The 19,585-nt window shown below is 45.1% G+C and overlaps 1 protein-coding gene across 1 annotated transcript in view; it reads left to right on the top strand.

The window, feature by feature from the left end:
• Window positions 1–7,952: 7,952 nt before the first annotated feature.
• The window catches only part of cpped1 (calcineurin-like phosphoesterase domain containing 1), a 223,930-nt gene continuing 212,297 nt past the window's right edge, over window positions 7,953–19,585 (top strand). The window contains exon 1 of the mRNA XM_068056253.1: window positions 7,953–8,432. Within this exon, the coding sequence (XP_067912354.1) occupies window positions 7,976–8,432 (457 nt within the window). The 5' untranslated portion in view covers window positions 7,953–7,975. The remainder of the gene's footprint in view (window positions 8,433–19,585) is intronic.

The following is a 19,585-nucleotide window of genomic DNA, read 5'->3' as shown; positions in this document are numbered from 1 at the left end:
TGAGATTTTGATATATACGGTGCTAAATTAATTCATGGCTTTATTTTAAACATTAAGTAGCAATTTTCTTCACTTGCCATAGGTGGCAGTGGAATAAATGACACTAAAATAAAAGCAAAATACTGAGGATGCTGGAAATCTGAAAAAAAAAAATCTGCGTTTGGTCTCCCCAATATAGAGGAGACTGCATTGTGAGCAGCGAATACAGTATAATAAATTGAAAGTACAAGTAAATTGCTGCTTCATCTGGAAGGAGTGTTTGGGGCCTTGGATGGTGAGGAGAGAGGAGGTAAAAAGGCAGGTTTAGACCTCTTGCGACTGCATGGGAAGGTGCCGTGGGAAGGGGATGAGGTGTCGGGGGTGATGGAGGAGTGATCCAGGATGTCGTGGAGGGAACGATCCCTTTGAAATGCTGACAGGGTAGGGGAAGATGTGATTGGGGTGGCTGCAATGGTGGAAGATGATCCTTTGGAAGTGGATGCTGTTGGGGTGGAAAGTGAGGGCAAGGGGACCCCTGTCGCAGTTTTAGGAGGGAAGGGAAGGGGTGATGGCAGAAGTGCAGGAAATGGGTAGGACACGAAGGGGGTGGGTGGGGGAATCCTTGGTTGAGGAAAAGGAAGACATACGAGAAGTGCTGTTGTGGAAAGTTGCAACATCGGAACAGATGTGACAGAGGTGGAGAAACTGGGAGAATGGAATGGAGTCCTTACAGGAGGCAGAATGTGAGGAAGAGAAGTCGAGGAAAGGGAAGGAGGTGTTGGAGATAGACCATGTGAAGATGAGAGAAGAGTGGAAATTGGAAACAAAGTTGATGAAGTTTACCAGTTTCGGGTGAGAGCAAGAAACGGCACTGATACAGTCATCAAAAAGAGGAGACCTGAGTAGAACTGGAACAAGAAGCGTTAACATAACCCGCAAAAAGACAGGCATAACTAGGACCCATGTGGGTACCCAGAGCAACACCTTTTATTTGGAGGAAGTGAGTGGGGTTGAAAGAGAAGTTGTTCAACATGAGTACAAGTTTAGCCAAGCAGAGGAGGGCGGTGGTGGATGGAGAATGGTTGGGCATCCGTGAGAGATTGGATTTCCAAAGTGAAGAGGAGGTGGTTACAGCCAAGTAACTGGAAAGTGTTGAAATGACATAGGGCATCAGAAGAGTCACGGATGTAGGTGGGAAGAGACTGGACAAAGGGAGAAAAAATAGAGCAAAGAGAGGAAGAAATAAGTTCAGTGAGGCAGGAACAGGCTGAAACAATAGTTTCAGGACAGTCCTGTTTGTCGATTTTAGTGAGGAAGTAGAAATGGGCTGTCCAGGGTTGCAAGAATGTGAGGTGGGAAGCTGTAGAGGGAAGATCTCCAGAAGAGATGAGGTCAGTGACAGCCCTGGAGACAGTGGCTTGATGTTTGGTGGTGGGGTCATGGTCTGGGAGAGATAGGAAGAAGTATCTGAGAGTTGGCCCTCAGCCTCTGCAAGGCAGAGGTCAGTACACCAGACAACAACAGCACCACCCTTGTCAGCAAGTTTGATCACAATGTCAGGATTAGACCTCAGAGAATGGAGTGCAGGAAGTTCAGAGGGAGACAAGTTAGTGTAAGTGAGGGCAGCAGAGAAATTAAGATGGCCGATGTCATGCCGACAGTTCTCAATGAAAAGATTAAGAGCAGAAAATAAGCCAGAGGGATGGGTCCAGGTATAGGGAGAATACTGGAGGTGGGTGAATGGGTTCACTGGTTCGGGGGAGGACCCCTGGCCAAAGAAGTGAGCCTGGAGGTGAAGGCGACAGAAGAGCTCAACGTCGTTCCGCGCATGAAATTCATGGAGGTAGGGGCGTAAGTGGATAAAGCTTAGTCCTTTCATAAGTACAGATCGTTTAGCATCAGAAAGGGGAAGGTCAGAGGGTATTGTGAATGCATGGCAAGGGGTGAGATTAGGAGAAGGAATGGGATCAGAAGGCAGGGAAGGGGAAGAAAGATCTGGAGGGGTGTTGGTATCCACGAGTTGTTGGAGCATGCGTTCCTTAACACCTGAAAGGAAGAAAAGAAGTTTTTTGGTAATGCATTGGATAAGATAAAGGATGAAATGAAACTGCGGAGCAGGACAACTTTGAGATAGGGTGAGTTGGTGCTGCTTAAGAGAGAGGTCGAGTGTGTACATGTGGCGGCGCACGGCACTGAGCGTGGATCGCAGGACTCTGCAAGAACAACAGCCTGGGGAACGCTGTATATCTCGGAGATACCTGTAATCCTGGGTGGTTTCGAAACATGAAGGATGAAACTTCAGTTGGAGTCCATGTGGAATAAGTCAGAGCTGGAGACAGTCGCTGAAGGAGGAGATGTGGCTGTGAAAATGAATTTTGGTAGACACCTTTATCGAACACTAGGAGGGAAATGGAAAGCAATGGAAGTGAACAAGGTAAAAGAGACAAACAGTAATCCTGTTGGAGAAAAGAGCAGAACTTTTACAAGGTAGGCATTCCTGGAAGAGAAATGGCAGTGAATTTAACACTAAAATAAAAACAAAATACTACAGTTGTTGGAAATCGGAAATAATAACAGAAAGCGCTGGAAATACTCAGCAGGTCTGGCAGCATCTGTGGAGAGAGAAGCAGAGTTAATGTTTTAAGTCAGTGACCCTTCATCAGAAGTGACCATTCATCAGTTCTGTAGAAATGTAATAGGTTTTGAGCAGGTGAAGTGGGAGGAGGGAGAAAGAAGAACAAAAGGGAAGATCTATGATAGGGCAGAGGGTAGGAGGGATTAAATGACAAAGATATCATGGAACAAAAGGCAAAGGGAGTGGTAACAGTTGCAGTAAAATACAAAGCATTTGCCCAGAGAGAGTGTTAATAACAGAATACTGAACTGCTCTGTCCTAAAGCAAAAATATAAAAAACAAGTTTAAGAATGGGTCATGGTCTGAAATTGTTGAACTTAATGTTGAGTCCAGAAGGCGGTAAAGTACCTAATCGGAAGATGAGGTACTGTTCCTCGAGCTTGCGATCAGCTTCACTGGGACTCTGCAGCAAGCTGAGGACATTCAATAAGTTCATGGCTGAACGGATTACTCCACATTCCCACCTTGCATAACCTTTCAACCCCCTTGCTTATCAAGAATCTATCTACCAATGCCTTAAAAATATTCAAAGACTCTGCTTCCACCACCTTTTGAGGAAGAGAATTCCAAAGACTCACGACCCTCTGAGAGAAAAAATTTCTCATCTGTCTTAAATGGACAACCCCTTATTTTTAAACAGTGAGCCCTAGTTCTAGATTTTCCCACAAGGGGAAACATCCTATCCACAAACATCCTGTCAAGACCCCTCAGGATCTTATATGTTTCAATCAAGTTGCCTCTTACTCTTCTAAATTACAGCGGATACAAGCCTAGCCTGTCCAATCCTTCAAAGAGAACAAAGAACAGTACAGCACAGGAACAGGCCATTCGGCCCTCCAAGCCTGCGCCGATCTTGATGCCTGCCTAAACTAAAACCTTCTGCACTTCCGGGGTCCGTATCCCTCGATTCCCATCCTATTCACGTATTTGTCAAGATGCTTCTTAAACGTCTCTATTGTACCTGCTTCCACCACCTCCCCCGGCAGCAAGTTCCAGGTACTCACCACCCTCTGTGTGAAAAACTTGCCTCGCACATCCCCTCTAAACTTTGCCCCTCGCACCTTAAACCTATGTCCCCTAGTAACTGACTCTTCCACCCTGGGAAAAAGCTTCTGACTATCCACTCTGTCTATGCCGCTCATAACTTTATAAACCTCTATCATGTCGCCCCTCCACCTCCGTCATTCCAGTGAAAACAATCCGAGTTTATCCAACCTCTCCTCATAGCTAACACCCTCCAACCCAGACAACATCCTGGTAAACCTCTTCTGTACCCTCTCCAAAGCCTCCACATCCTTCTGGTAGTGTGGCGACCAGAATTGTACGCAATATTCCAAGTGTGGCCTAACTAAGGTTCTGTACAGCTGCAGCATGACTTGCCAATTTTTATACTCTATGCCCCGATCAATGAAGGCAAGCATGCCGTATGCCTTTTTAACTACCTTATCCGCCTGCATTGCCGCTTTCAGTGATCTGTCGACCTGTACGCCCAGATCTCTCTGCCTGTCAATACTCCTAAGGGTTCTGCCATTTACTGTATACTTCCCACCTGTATTAGACCTTCCAAAATGCATTACCTCACATTTGTCCGGATTAAACTCCATCTGCCATTTCTCCGCCCAAGCCTCCAATCGATCTATATCCCGCTGTATCCTCTAACAATCCTCATCACTATCCGCAACTCCACCAACCTTTCTGTCGTCTGCAAACTTACTAAACAGAGCAGCTACATTTTCCTCCAAATCATTTATATATACTACAAACAGCAAAGGACCCAGCACTGATCCCTGTGGAACACCACTAGTCACAGCACTCCATTTAGAAAAGCACCCTTCCACTGATACCCTGTCTTCTATGACCGAGCCAGTTCAGTATCCATCTTGCCAGCTCACCTCTGATCCCGTGTGACTTTACCTTTTGTACCAGTCTGTCATGAAGGACCTTGTCAAAGGCTTTACTAAAGTCCATATAGATGACATCCACCGCCCTTCCTTCATCAATCATCTTCGTCACTTCCTCAAAAAACTCGATCAAGTTAGTGAGACACAACCTCCCCTTCACAAAACCATGCTGCCTCTCGCTAATAAGTCCATTTGTTTCCAAATGGGAGTAAATCCTGTCCCGAACAATCCTCTCCAATAATTTCCCTACCACTGACGTAAGGCTCACTGGCCTATAATTTCCTGGATTATCCTTACCACCCTTCTTAAACAAAGGAACAACATTGGCTATTCTCCAGTCCTCTGGGACCTCACCTGTAGCCAATGAGGATACAAAAATTCTGTCAAGGCCCCAGCAATTTCCTCCCTTGCCTCCCTCAGTATTCTGGGGTAGATCCCATCAGGCCCTGGGGACTTATCAACCTTAATGTTTTTCAAGACGCCCAACACCTCCTCCTTTTTGATATCGACATGACCCAGACTATCTACACTCCCTTCCCTAGACTCATCATCCTCATAGGACAGCCTGCTCATTCCAGGTACTAGTCTAGTAAACCTTCTCTGAACTGCCTTCAACTCATTTACATCCTTCCTTAAATAAGGAAACCAATACTGTACACAGTCCTCCAGATGTGGTCTCACCAATGCCTTATATAGTTGAAGCATAACCTCCCTACTTTTGTACTCAATTCTCCTCACAATAAACGATAACATTCTATTAGCTTTCCTAATTACGTGCTGTACCCGCATACTAACCTTTTGCGATTCATGCAATAGGACACCCAGATCCCTTTGCATCTCATAACTCTGCAATTTCTCACCATTTAGATAATATGCTTCTTTTTTATTCTTCCTGCCAAAATGGACAATTTCACATTTTTCCACATTATACTCCATTTGCCAGATCTTTGCCCACTCACTTAACCTATCCATATCCCTTTGTAGCCTCCTTATGTCCTCTTCACGACTTACTTTCCTACCTATCTTTGTGTCATCAGCAAATTTAGCAACCATTCATTTGGTCTCTTCATCTAAGTCATTTATATAAATTGTAAAAAGTTGAAGCCCCAGACAGAAATGCAGATGTGAGAGCAAGGTGGTGAATTAAAATGGCAAGCAATCGTAAGGTGGGAGTCATGCTTGTGGACCGAGTGGAGGTGTTCCCCAAAGCGGTCACCCAATCTGCATTTGGTCACCCCTTTTTGTGGGGTATGTCGAATATTCCTTGTTCCAGTCCTACTCAGGCCCCCTCCCCCAACTCTTTTTCTGGCACATTGATGACTGTATTAGTGCCATTTCCTGCTCTCACCCGGAACTGGAAAACATAATTGACTTTGTTTCCAATTTCCACCTTTCTCTCACCTTCACATGGTCTATCTCCGACACTTCCCTTCCTCAACTTAGAACCATAGAAAAGTTACGGCACAGAAAGAGGCTATTTAGTTTAGTTTAGAGATACAGCACTGAAACAGGCCCTTCAGCCCACCGAGTCTGTGCCGACCATCAACCACCCATTTATACTAATCCTACACTAATTCCATATTCCTACCACATCTCCACCTGTCCCTATATTTCCCTACCACCTACCTATACTAGGGGCAATTGCTAATGGCCAATTTACCTATCAACCTGCAAGTCTTTGGCATGTGGGAGGAAACCCATGCAAACACAGGGAGAACTTGCAAACTCCACACAGGCAGTACCCAGAACTGAACCCGGGTCACTGGAGCTGTGAGGCTGCGGTGCTAACCACTGCGCCACTGTGCCGCCCATTTAACCCATTGTGTCTGCGCCAGATGAAAAAACTAGCCGCCCAATCTAATCCCACCTTCCAACATCTGGACCGTAGCCTTGCAGGTTACAGCACTTCAGGCACAGGTCCAGGTACCTTTTAAATGAGTTGAGGGTTTCTGCCTCCACCATCGATTCAGGCAGTGAATTCCAGACACCCGCCACCCTCTGGATGAAAAAGTTGTTCCTCATGTCCCCTCTAATCCTTCTACCAATCACCTTCTCTGTCTCCTTTTCTGGGTATAGGTTGTCTACCAATATTCATTATAAGTCCACCGACTCCCACAACTACCTCGACTACACTTCCTCACACCCTGCCTTCTGTAAGGCTCCATTGCATTCTCCCAGTCTCTGTCACGTGTTCTGATGATACAACCTTCCACAACAGCGCTTCTGATATGTCTTCCTTCTTCCTCAACTAAGAATTCCCCCCTACTGCTGTTGACAAGGCCCACAGCTGTGTCCAACCCATTTCCCCCCAACCCTTCCCATCCCTCCCAAAACCGTGAGAGAATTCCTCTCGTCCTCGCTTTCCACCCCAACAGCTGCCACATCCAAAGGTTCATCCTCCGCCATCTCCAGCATGATGCCACTACCAAACACGGTTTGAGAATTGGGGTGATGGAGAAGTGGACCAGGGTGTCAGCATTACGAAGGGACCGTTCCCTCTGCAACACTCTGGTCCACTCTTCCATCACCCCAACTCTCGTCCCCTTCCCACAACACCTCCCAGTGTAATCACAGGAGGTGTAATACCTGCCCCTCTCTCCTCACCACTGAAGGCCCCAAACACTCCTTCCAGGTGAAGCAGCGATTTACTTATACTTCTTTCTATATAGTATACTGTATTCACTGCTCACAATATGGTAAAGGCCTGATATCCGACCCAAACCCAAAGACGTGTCAAGTTCGGGTTGGGTCAGTTCGCACTTCCGGGTCCGGCATTCGGGCTTGGGTCGGGTCGGGCCCGGCTCACACACTGTATCACCACCTCAGGTAAGTGACTCTAATGTTAATTTACTGTTTGGACTTTAAAGGTGGTTTTAGTTACAGTTTTTAAAAGCTTGTGTAGGTAAAGAACAAAGTGAAAAACGGAAGGTAGGTTAACTGATGGTTGGGTCGGGCGCGGGAAAAAATGGAAGGACTTGGGCCAGGTCGGGCTTGGGGTCGGATGGGGTTCTGTTGGGCTTGGATCGGGTCTCATCTGCAGACCAGAGCAGGCCTTTACAGTGCGGTCTTCTCTACAATGGGGAGACAAAAACAGGCCATTGGGCCCAACTGGTTTATTTCAGTGCTTATGCTCCACATGTGCTTCCTCACACACTACTCCATGTAATGCCATCAACATGACTTCCATTCATTTCTCCTTCACGTAATCATCTAACTGTCCTTAAATCCAATGACTTTGCAGTGAGCTTCTGCATCGGAGTCATTTATAAGTATCAGTAACAACAATGTTTGCAACTCTGAGCGCTGAGGTAACCCACTCATTCTGACGTAACTCAGCTCATAACAACCGGTTGTTTTCCATCCTTACTTAATTAGATTAAAGAAAAGCTTCATAAAAAGTTCTGGAGAGGCTCCAGCTTGGGTCGGTATCAGAGCAACTGTTTCATATGGGACATACAATATGAAAGTGCTTTTCTTCTTAAACAGAAGTACAAGAACTATAAAACGTGTCGTGAAAGTAGCACTGACGACGTACATTCAGGGCTGCAAAAGCAAGGAACCAGCAACAATAAAAACAATTGCAAATACATTTGAACACCAACATAAACTTCGAAAAAGGCCATTCGCAAACCAGCAAAGAGCGTCTGCACGGGCCGTTGTTCAGTTCTGTGAGACACAAGTTGATGAGGGAGAGATTTGGCCACTGCCTGCAAACATCTCAGTCCAAAAAAAAAAGCAAGGCACGGGAAAGCCGGGCTGCGCCCTCGCCCGCCCCCAGTTGGAGCAAATTGAGAACACAAATCATTACAGAACCGGTTTCACTCCGGAACAGCGGAGAACACGCGACATGGCTGCACAGACGGAGGAGTCCATTTTCCACAAAGCCCAATGCAGACACTTCGAGGGCTTTTGCAAAGGTACCGCGCGCGGCATTCCCGGGGCCGCCGCGTTCTAGAACCCGGGACCGTTGTCTCCTGGGGCTCGCGCCGCTCGAGCGACAGGGACGGTTAGGGAAAGGTGCCTCAGAGCGGCCTCCCGTCAGCAGGTACTCCGGCGGAGGGTGAAATGTGGTCAGTGTAGTTTATCTCGAACACAGACTCTGCCATCCATTCTTTTCACACATATAAATATATATTTAAATGAGCGAGGGCATTTGGTAAAATATCGGCCTAAAGGTTGTTCACGACCAGAAACTTCTCCGAGTGGACCAGCCGACAATCCTGTGACAACCCACCGCGCAGGTAGACAGCGGACCAAGTGTTCGGTTCGCCATCTGGCTCGCTGTAATAGAATTAGTCGTGAGAAAACTGAGTTTTGTTCATTACAGTTACCGGCAAATTGACGGATTAGGGTGCATCAGTTTCTGGTTGAAGGCGTTACTGGAGGTTTGATCACGTGACACCGTGCTGCTGTTGTTGCCTTATTTTATATAAGTTGGGTTCCCCGTGGTTGAATATTTTTAGTTGTGCCTTCTTTGCCAACAGCAGTTGTGCGAGAAGTTCTGAGCACCAGGAGGCCATCCATTAACAGGGGAAGAGAGGAAACTGAACGTGAGAGGAGCTTAGATTCCAATAGAAACTCACTGAAGTTGTATTGGTAACTAATAATAAAAGAGCCAGAGGGAAGATTACGACGTTTTCTTTACTCAGTGAGTTAGGATCTGGCACGCACGATTTGAAAGGGTGGTGGGAGCAGATGCAATAGTAACTTTCAAAAAGGAATTGGATATATAATTAAAAAAGCAAACGTTGCAGAGATATGGGAGAAGCAGCAAAGGAGTGGGACTAATTGGATAGTCCTTTTCAAGAGCCAACGCAGAGCCCCCTGTACTATGATCTTCTGAGTTGTTAGTTGCAGTGTCCAGGACATATATTCCCCATTCCGGAGACTCCTGGAAAATGAAGAGTATTTAGAAAAGAACAGAACACATGGGAAAAATTACTTTTCTGTCTCTTTTTCTTAATCCACTCTTTCTTTTCCTCTTTATTTCTGTTTCTGTACCAGATTTGCCATTCAATTCACCCACTGAAATTTACCCTCTCTCTCAGTCTTTCCTATTTATTTCTCAATCCTTTAATTTCATTAGTTGTAAGTTTACCTTGTAGCCGCCTTCTGCTTGCTGAGTTTTTCTGGTGAGGCTGGCACCAGGCTGCAGGTGCAAATATAGTCTGGATTGATTTACATCATCAGACTGCGGTATTTTGAGTGTCAGTGAGGCCGTCAACATTCTGGGGTGAGGGTCTCTTGCTGCCTAAAATGCCTGTTAAAACGCATGGGGTGTGTGAGTAGCCTGGCTCCGGTGAGTGCAATGCTGCCAATATTTTAATCACCACGCATTTTTCTTGTTGGACGTGGTGGGGAAGGGTTAAAATTGGGACTCTAGTGACCAATGCCGCAATGTATCTCCATTCCTCATAGTATTAATTACAATGAGGTTAATTTCAACTTGCAGTGATGGTGCAAAGTGGGTGACATCGGATCAGCCACCCATTATACTCCCTGGATAATTTTGCTGTCCATTGACTTTAATCTGGTAGGGGGTACAATAGGCGGGAGGGTGTATAATGGGCCATCCATTTAACGTCATTACCGTAAGTTAAAAATACCCCCTATATTTTTTGAAGTATGAGATGATCTTTAATGGCACTCCGATCAGTCAGCAAGAGGTTTACTATTTGTGATTAATCATGGAATATGATTCCTTTACCTTGCTCAACAGTGCTCCCCAGTCAGGCCCATTTGGCTGAGAATCAATAAACCACCTCAACCATGGCTTCAGGCGATGGCCACTTGCAGATTCTGAATGCACAATGTTGCAATAAGGTATTAGTTACAGCAGTTGGCTTTTTTCCCATTTTTACCTCCTTTTCTGTTTCCTCGCTTTTGGTTTTTCTACACTACGTCCTTTGCCTAGACAGTGACCCAGGTCTTAGCCACTGTCATTTTGTAATCCGCCAGATGAAGGAATGCTAAAGAGGCCCAGGATGACCATGCTCATCTCAGCCTAATGTGCCAATATTATCCAGAATTTGGTTTGTGGAGAATTGCAGATTTTAAGCTGCAGCTCTCTGGCGCTCTGTATATTAGAGAAGCAATTTGCTTTGCCACTCTCCTTTTCGTATGAAAAGAGTTTTATATATAAAAAAAAATTCAGTTCACCTGTTGTGAGGAGCATTGGTTCTCAGTATTGGTACTGTCTCATACAATTCTGTTTCTAATCAATTTGTTTTGTCTGCAGTCCTCTTGCACAAAAAGTGATTTGACGATATTTCAGTTTGATTGCTTTCATCTCTTTCCACTTTAATGGCTGATTGATTTTTTTCTCAGTATGTAAGTGGAGATGAATCTGAAGGGATTTGGAGGTTTTTGTAAAACTTCTGAAGTGGCAAAAATTCATTAGAAATGCAAATTGGCTTTGACAGCTTTATTTTCAATTGGGGTGGCGTGGGGGTGGTGCGAGGTGATTTGATAAATGGGACAAGTTCATTTGTATTTAAGTATCCCAGCTAACAGGTTTCAGAATTGTCAGATCAGATCTGAAGAAGGGTCTCTGACCTGAAACGTTAACTGCTTCTCTCTGCTCAGATGCTGAGTATTTCCAGCATTTCTTGTTTTTATTTCAGAATTGTCAGGTTTGCTTCAATGCGATGGAAATCATTGAACAAAAATAAGTGAACCTCACATTTGATTGTGGTGCTCTTAAAAGACTTGGGAAAGAGTTTTAATCAAGAATGAGCTCTGGGGTTGCAGTTGTAACAAGTGAGTTGGCACAGAGCATTGAAAATATTGTAGTGCAACTAACTGCTTTGTACAGTAAAATATTATACTACCTGATCTTCTGTAGCATCGTTTACAGTTAGTCTGAGGTCTGACCATGGTTGTGATGTTTAGCAGCTAACATGGTCTGTCATTTTACTGCAACTGGTCAGATACTCCAAGTGGGAATCTAGGTTGTTGTAGCAGCTGGTAAATCCATAGAATGATTTAGAGTCAGTACAACATTTGTAACCTTCAGGCTGCAAGTCAGAACCCAGAATGAAATGCTTGGTTTTCTCCTTTTATTAAGATTGTTTTGCATCTATACACAAATGCAACATCCACTGTGTCACAAACCCATGCTATACACCAGGCATTTTTAAATATGTTGGCTGTCTTGTGGCATTGATGATGAATTGGAGTGTGTGCTCTTTTACAACAATTGGTATGTTATGCCATGTAACACACATCTTATCAAGGCCACTGCTTTTCCGTGTTTCACTAAGTCAAATTCCATGTTTATTATTTAGCATTCTGAGAATTTTACCAGCATTTTCAGGATCCAACTCTGCATTCAATTTTTAATGAAAATTGTAAATCAGTGCCAATGATTATTTATTATAAAATCCTGTAACTACGTGCTCCATTTTTACTACTTGCCTTACCTGAGCCCAGGATACACAGAGACTGAATAGGCTAGGGTTGTTTTCCTTAGGGCAGAGAAGGCTGAGCGGGCACCTGATTGAGGCATAAAAAATTATGAGGGGCATAGATAGGGTAGATAGGAAGAAACCTCTTCCCTTAGCGGAGGTGTCAATAACCAGGGGGCATAGATTTAAGGTAAGGGGCAGGAGGTTTAGAGGGGATTTGAGGAAAAGGTTTTTCACCCGGTGGGTGGTTGGAATCTGGAACACACTGCCTGAAGGGATGGTAGAGGCAGGAACCCTCACAACATTTAAGAAGTATTTAGATGAGCACTTAAAACGCCATAGCATACAAGACTATGGGCCAAATGCTGGAAAATGGGATTAGAATAGATAGGTGCTTGATGGCTGGCACGGACACGATGGGCCGAAGGGCCTGTTTCTGTGCTGTATAACTCTATGACAGAGAAATTATTGGCGAGCTATGCTCAGGATGGAGTTTGTTATCTGGATTGTTGCCACTCTGGAGAGGGGGAGCTAGTGGGTGGTTTAGTAGTATTGGAGTTGGGGGGAGAATTTGTGGCCTTCAGATTTGGCATTATTGTAATGGGAATCAATAATAGTTTTTATCTGACACCTTTGTTCAAGAAATTCCAAAATTCCCTTATCCACACCGTTCCGTGAATTAGGATAATTGTAAGTTGAAAGTATAAACTAAGCATAAGCCATCCATCATGAGCTTTTGTCTTTGTGGAAGCTTCCGATGCGAAGCTTTCCGAATTCAGTTTCAGTTTGCTTCTTGTTTGAAGGAGAAGCTCGCAGTATATGGAAAGGCTGATTAAAAATATTCTATTAACAATCATTGCTTTAAAATTTGTTGTATCTGCCTACACAAAGAAGAATTACTTTTGAAACCTACTGAAACTGGAATACACCACAGATAGGCTTTTCCGAGGTTTCATTGCACAACCTGTTTTAATTCACAGTTACTTTGCACAATTTGCAAGAATGAGGCCAATGTGAAGACCATTAGTCAAGTAACCATGCCAACGTGATCAGGTTTATTAATAGTGAGGTTTATTAGTATTGGTAAAGTTTATTAACAGTAGTGAGGTTTATTAGCACTTAACAGTGTAAGGTTTATTGCAGGAGGAAGGTTTAATAACTAATAGAGGAATACATCCTGAGCTATATGTGATTTCTAGAACGCTTCCCATGTCCTTGATAAACATTTGTGCAGGAAGTGTTGTCAGTTGCAGCAGCTTGAGCTCGGTTTCAGAACTTGAGCAGCAATTGGCGTCTCTGCAGTGCATCCATAAGGTTGACAGCTTTGTGGATAGCACGTTTATAGATGTGGTCACCCCACAGCTTAAGAATATGCAGGGAGAGAGGGAATGGGTGACCACCAGACAGTCAAGAAGATACAGGCAGGTCGTGTATCTCACTGAGTGCATCTCACTCTCCAACAGGTATTCAATTCTGAATACTGAGGAAGGCGATGGGTCATCTGGGGAGTGCAACCAGAGCCAAGTCCATGGCATCACGGGTGGCTCAGCTGTACAGGGGACACACAAAGAAAACTGAAAGAGCAATAGTGTTCAGAGATTCAAAAGTAAGGGGAACAGACAGGCATTTCTGTGGTCACAGATGTGAATCCAGGATGGTGTGTTGTCTCCCTGGTGCCAGGGTCAGGGATGTCACTGGCTGCAGAACACCCTGAGGGGGGAGGAGGAACAGCCAGCCGTCATGGTACACATTGATACGAATGACATAGGCAGAAAGAGAGATGTGGTCCTGCAGTCAGAATTTAGGGAGCTAGTTGGAAATTACCAAGCAGGACCTCAAAAATAGTAATCTCCAGATTGCTCCCAGTACCATGCACAAGTGAGTATAGAATTAGGAGGATAAAGCAGATGAATGCGCGACCGGAAAGATAGTGCAGGAGGGAGGGCTTGAGATTCTTGGATTCCCTGAGGGAGATGGGACAGGTCGCACCTAAGTAGAGCCGGGACAGAGATACTAGTGGGGGCGATTTGCTAGTACTATTGGGGAGGGTTTAAATCAACTTGGCATGGGTGTGGGAACACCAAAGTGCATAGAATACTGGGAGAGATAGATAGCACTAGAGTAGAGAATCGCAAGTTATTAGGTGGGGTTGGAGGAAGGGAGAAAATAATAAGGTATGAATCAGGGTTACTGTGCATGTATATGAACGCACGGAGTGTGGTACTAAGATTGGTGAGTCACAGATGCAGATTGCTATGTGGAACCATGATGTGGCTAGAACAGAGACCTGGCTCAAAGAAGAACAGAAGCGGGTATTAAGTATTCCTGGATACAAGGTGTTCAGGAAAGATAGGAAAGGACGAAAAGGGGGAAGGCTGGTGGTATTGATTAAGCAGAGCATTGCAGTGCTGGAGAGAGAGGATGTCCCGGAGGGGTTAAGGACAGAATCTATTTGGTTAGAGCAAAAAAGGTGCAATTGCATTGCTCACTGTAGTCTATAGGCCACCAACTAGTGGGAAAGGTGTAGAGGAACAAATTTGCAAGGAAATTACAGAGAGGTTCAAGAATTATAGAGTAGTTATAATGGGGGACTTTAATTATCTGAATATAGACTGGGATAGCAGTTGTGTAAAGGGCAGAGAGAAGTGAGAGTTCCAAGTGTTTTCAGCAAAATTTTCTACAGCACTATATTTCCAGTCCAAAGAGAAAGGAGGCACTGCTAGCCTTGGTTCTTGGAATAAGGTGGGCCAAGTGGGTGAAGTGCCAGTCGGAGAACATTTAGGGGACAGTGATCATTTTATCATAAGGTTTGGGTTGGCTATGGAAAAGGGCAAAGCACAATCCAGCATAAGAATTACTAACTGGAGGAAAGTGAACTTCAGTGGGGTAAGAATGGATCTGGGCCAGATAAATTGGAATCAAAGGTTGGCAGGAAATACGGTACCTGAACAATGGGCTACCTTCAAAAAAGAGACAGTTGGGGCACAGTTAAGGTATATTCCCACAAAGGGGAAGGGCGGGGCAAACAAATCCAGGACTCCCTGGATGACAAGAGAAAGAAAGATGAAGAAGAAATATGCTTGTGACATGCCAGGTGGATAATACATCAGAGAACCAGAATATAGAAGGTTCGTACGTTTGTATGGTTCAGAGGGGAAGTGAAGAAGCAAATAAAAGAAGCAAAGAGGGAGTATGAATAGAGACTGGCAGCTGACATTAAAGAAAATTGATAAGTTTTCTATAGGCATATAAATAGTAAAGGGATTATAAAAGGAGAAGTGGGGCAGATTAGGGGCCAAAAAGGGGATTTATGCATGGAAGCAGGAGGGAAAGCTGAGGTATTAGATGAATACTTTGCAACTTTACCAAGGATGAAAATGCTACCCAGATCACTGTAAAAGAGGGGGTAATTAATAAAAGGATTTAAAATTGATAAGAACACAAAGAACAAAGAACAGTACAGCACAGGAACAGGCCATTCAGCCCTCCAAGCATGCGCCGATCTTGATGCCTGCCTAAACTAACACCTTCTGCACTTCCGGGGCCCAAATCCCTCTATTCCCTTCCTATTCATGTATTTGTCAAGATGTCTCTTAAACGTCGCTATTGTATCTGCTTCTACCACCTCCCCTGGCAGCAAGTTCCAGGCACTCACCACCCTCTGTGTAAAACACTTGCCTCGCACATCCCCTCTAAACTTTGCCCCTCGCACCTTAAACCTATGTCCCCTAGTAACTGATTCTTCCACCCTGGGAAAAAGCTTCTGACTATCCACTCTGTCCATGCCGCTCATAACTTTGTAAACCTCTATCATGTCGCCCCTCCACCTCCGTCATTCCAGTGAAAACAATCCGAGTTTTTCCAACCTCTCCTCATAGCTAATGCCCTCCAGACCAGGCAACATCCTGGTAAACCTCCTCTGTACCCTCTCCAAAGCCTCCACATCCTTCTGGTAGTGTGGCGACCAGAATTGTACGCAATATTCTAAGTGTGGCCTAACTAAGGTTCTGTACAGCTGCAGCATGACTTGCCAATTTTTATACTCTATGCCCTGACCGATGAAGGCAAGCATGCCGTATGCCTTCTTGACTACCTTATTCACCTGCGTTGCCACTTTCAGTGACCTATGGACCTGTACGCCCAGATCTCTCTCTCTGTCAATACTCCTAAGGGTTCTGCCATTTACTGTATACCTCCCACCTGCATTAGACCTTCCAAAATGCATTACCTATCATTTGTCCGGATTAAACTCCATCTGCCATTTCTCCACCCAAGTCTCCAACCGATCTATATCCTGCTGTCTTCTTTCTTTTGGGCCTCCTTATCTCGAGAGACAATGGATACGCGCCTGGAGGTGGTCCTGCTGTATCCTCTGACAATCCTCATCATTATCCGCAACTCCACCAACCTTTGTGTCGTCCGCAAACTTACAAATCAGACCAGCTACATTTTCCTCCAAATCATTTATATATACTACAAACAGCAAAGATCCCAGCACTGATCCCTGCGGAACGCCACTAGTCACATCCCCTCTGTCTTCTATGACCGAGCCAGTTCTGTATCCATCTTGCCAGCTCACCTCTGATCCCGTGTGACTTTACCTTTTGTACCAGTCTGTCATGAGGGACCTTGTCAAAGGCTTTACTAAAGTCCATATAGATGACATCCACTGCCCTTCCTTCATCAATCATCTTCGTCACTTCCTCAAAAAACTCAATCAAATTAGTAAGACACGACCTCCCCTTCACAAAACCATGCTGTCTCTCACTAATAAGTCCATTTGTTTCCAAATGGGAGTAAATCCTGTCCCGAATAATCCTTTCTAATAGTTTCCCTACCACTGACGTAAGGCTCACCGGCCTATAATTTCCTGGATTATCCTTACCACCCTTCTTAAACAAAGGAACAACATTGGCTATTCTCCAGTCCTCTGGGACCTCACCTGTAGCCAATGAGGATGCAAAGATTTATGTCAAGGCCCCAGCAATTTCTTCCCTTGCCTCCCTCATTATTCTAGGGTAGATCCCATCAGGCCCTGGGGACTTATCTACCTTAATGCTTTGCAAGACTCCCAAGCCTCTTTCAGTGCTGTATCTCTAAACTAAACTAACACCTCCTCCTTTTTGATAATGAGATGACTGAGACTATCTGCACTCCCTTCCCTCGGCTCATCATCCACCAAGTCCTTCTCTTTGGTGAATACTGATGCAAAGTACTCATTTAGCACCTCGCCCATTTCCTCTGGCTCCACACATAGATTCCCATCTCTATCCTTGAGTGGGCCAACCCTTTCCCTGGTTACCCTCTTGCTCTTTATATGTATAAAAAGCCTTGGGATTCTCCTTAATCCTGTTTGCCAATGACTTTTCATGACCCCTTTTAGCCCTCCTAACTCTTGCTTAAGTTCCTTCCTACTGTCTTTTTATATTCCTCAAGTGCTTCGTATGTTCCTAGCCTTTCAGCCCTTACAAATGCTTCCCTTTTTCTTTTTGACTAGGCTCACAATATCCTGTGATATCCAAGCTTCCTGAAACTTGCCAAACTTGTCTTCCTTACAGGAACATGCTGGTCCTGGATTCTAATCAGCTGACGTTTGAAAGACTCCCACATGTCAGATGTTGATTTACCCTCAAACAGCCGCCCCCAATCTAAATTCTTCAGTTCCTGCCTAATATTGTTATAATTAGCCTTCCCCCAATTTAGCACCTTCACCCGAGGACTACTCTTATCCTTATCCACAAGTACCTTAAAATTTATGGAATTATGGTCACTGCTCCCGAAATGCTCCCACACTGAAACTTCAACCACCTGGCCGGACTCATTCCCCAATACCAGGTTCAGAATGGCCCCATCCCTAGTTGGACTATCTACATACTGTTTCAAGAAGCCCTCCTGGATGCTCCTCACAAATTCTGCCCCATCCAGGCCCCTAGCACTGTGAGTCCCAGTCAATATAGGGGAAGTTAAAATCACCCACCACCACAACCCTGTTACCTTTACATCTTTCCAAAATCTGTCTACATATCTGCTCCTCTACCTCCCGCTGGCTGTTGGGAGGCCTGTAGTAAACCCCCAACATCGTGACTTCACCCTTCCTATTCCTGAGCTCCACCCATATTGCCTCGCTGCATGACCCCTCTGAGGTGTCCTCCCGCAGTACAGCTGTGATATTCTGCTCAACCAGTAATGCAACTCCCCCACCCCTTTTACATCCCCCTCTATCCCGCCTGAAGCTTCTAAAGCCTGGAACATTTAGCTCCCAATCCTGCCCTTCCCTCAACCAAGTCTCTGTAATAGCAACAACATCATATTTCCAAGTACTAATCCAAGCTCTAAGTTCATCTGCCTTACCTGTTATACTTCTCGCATTGAAACAAATGCACTTCAGACCACCAGTCCCGCTGTGTTCAGCAACATCTCCTTGCCTGCTCTTCCTCTTAGTCCTACTGGCCTTATTTACTGTGTCCTCCTCATTTATTTCACTAGCTGTCCTACTGCTCTGGTTCCCACCCCCCTGCCACACTAGTTTAAACCCTCCCGAGTGACGCTAGCAAACCTTGCAGCCAGGATATTAGTGCCCCTCCAGTTTAGATGCAACCCGTACTTCTTGTACAGGTCCCATCTGTCCCTGAAGAGAGCCCAATGGTCCAGATGTCTGAAACCCTCCCTTCTACACCAGCGGCTCAGCCACGTGTTTAGCTGCACTATCTTCCTATTTCTAGCCTCACTGGCACGTGGCACAGGGAGTAATCCAGAGATTACAACCCTCGAGGTCCTGTTTTTTAACTTACTACCTAACTCCCTAAACTCCCCCTGCAGGACCTCATCACTCTTCCTGCCTATGTCATTGGTACCGATGTGTACCACAACCTCTGGATGTTCACCCTCCCCCTTCAGAATGCCCCATGTCCGTTCAGAGACATCTTTGACCCTGGCACCAGGGAGGCAACGTACCATCCTGGGTCCTTCATGTCCACAGAAGCGCCTATCTGTGCCCCTGACTATAGAATCCCCTATAACTATTGCTCTTCTGCGCTTTGTCCCACCCTGCTGAACAACAGTGCCGGCCGTGGTGCCACTGCTCTGGCTGCTGCTGTTTTCCCCTGATGAGGAGGTATTGGATAGGCTGTCCGTTCTTAAAGTTGATAAGGCACCAGGACTGGATGAGATGCATCAAAGGATATTGGGAGAATTGAGAGTGGAAATTGCAGAGGCACAGGCCATAATTTCCCAGTCTTCCTTAGACTCATGCGTGGTGCCAGAGGATTGGAGAATTGCATATGTTACTCCCTTGTTCAAAAAAGGGTGCAAAGATAAGCCCAGCAACTACAGGCCAGTCAGTTTAACTTCAGTGGTGGGGAAACATCTAGAAATAATAATTCAGGACAAAATTAATAGTCACTTAGACAAATGCAGGTTAGAGTCAGAGTTATACAGCACATAAACAGGCCCTTCGGCCCATTGTGTCAATTAAGTTAATTAAGGAAAGCCAGCACCGATTTGTTAAGGGAAAATCATGTTTAACTAATTTGCTGGAGTATTTTGAAGAGGTAACAGAGAGGGTTGATGTGATGTACATGGACTTCTAAAAGGCATATTGTGCCACACAACAGACTTGTGAGCAAAATTATAGCTTACGGAATAAAAGGGTCAGTAGCAACATG

The sequence above is a fragment of the Heterodontus francisci genome, chromosome 24, assembly GCF_036365525.1.
Source record: "Heterodontus francisci isolate sHetFra1 chromosome 24, sHetFra1.hap1, whole genome shotgun sequence".
Taxonomy (NCBI): Eukaryota; Metazoa; Chordata; class Chondrichthyes; order Heterodontiformes; family Heterodontidae; genus Heterodontus; species Heterodontus francisci.
The sequence above is the reverse complement of the archived record's forward strand: the minus strand, read 5'-3'. Positions and strand labels throughout refer to the sequence as shown.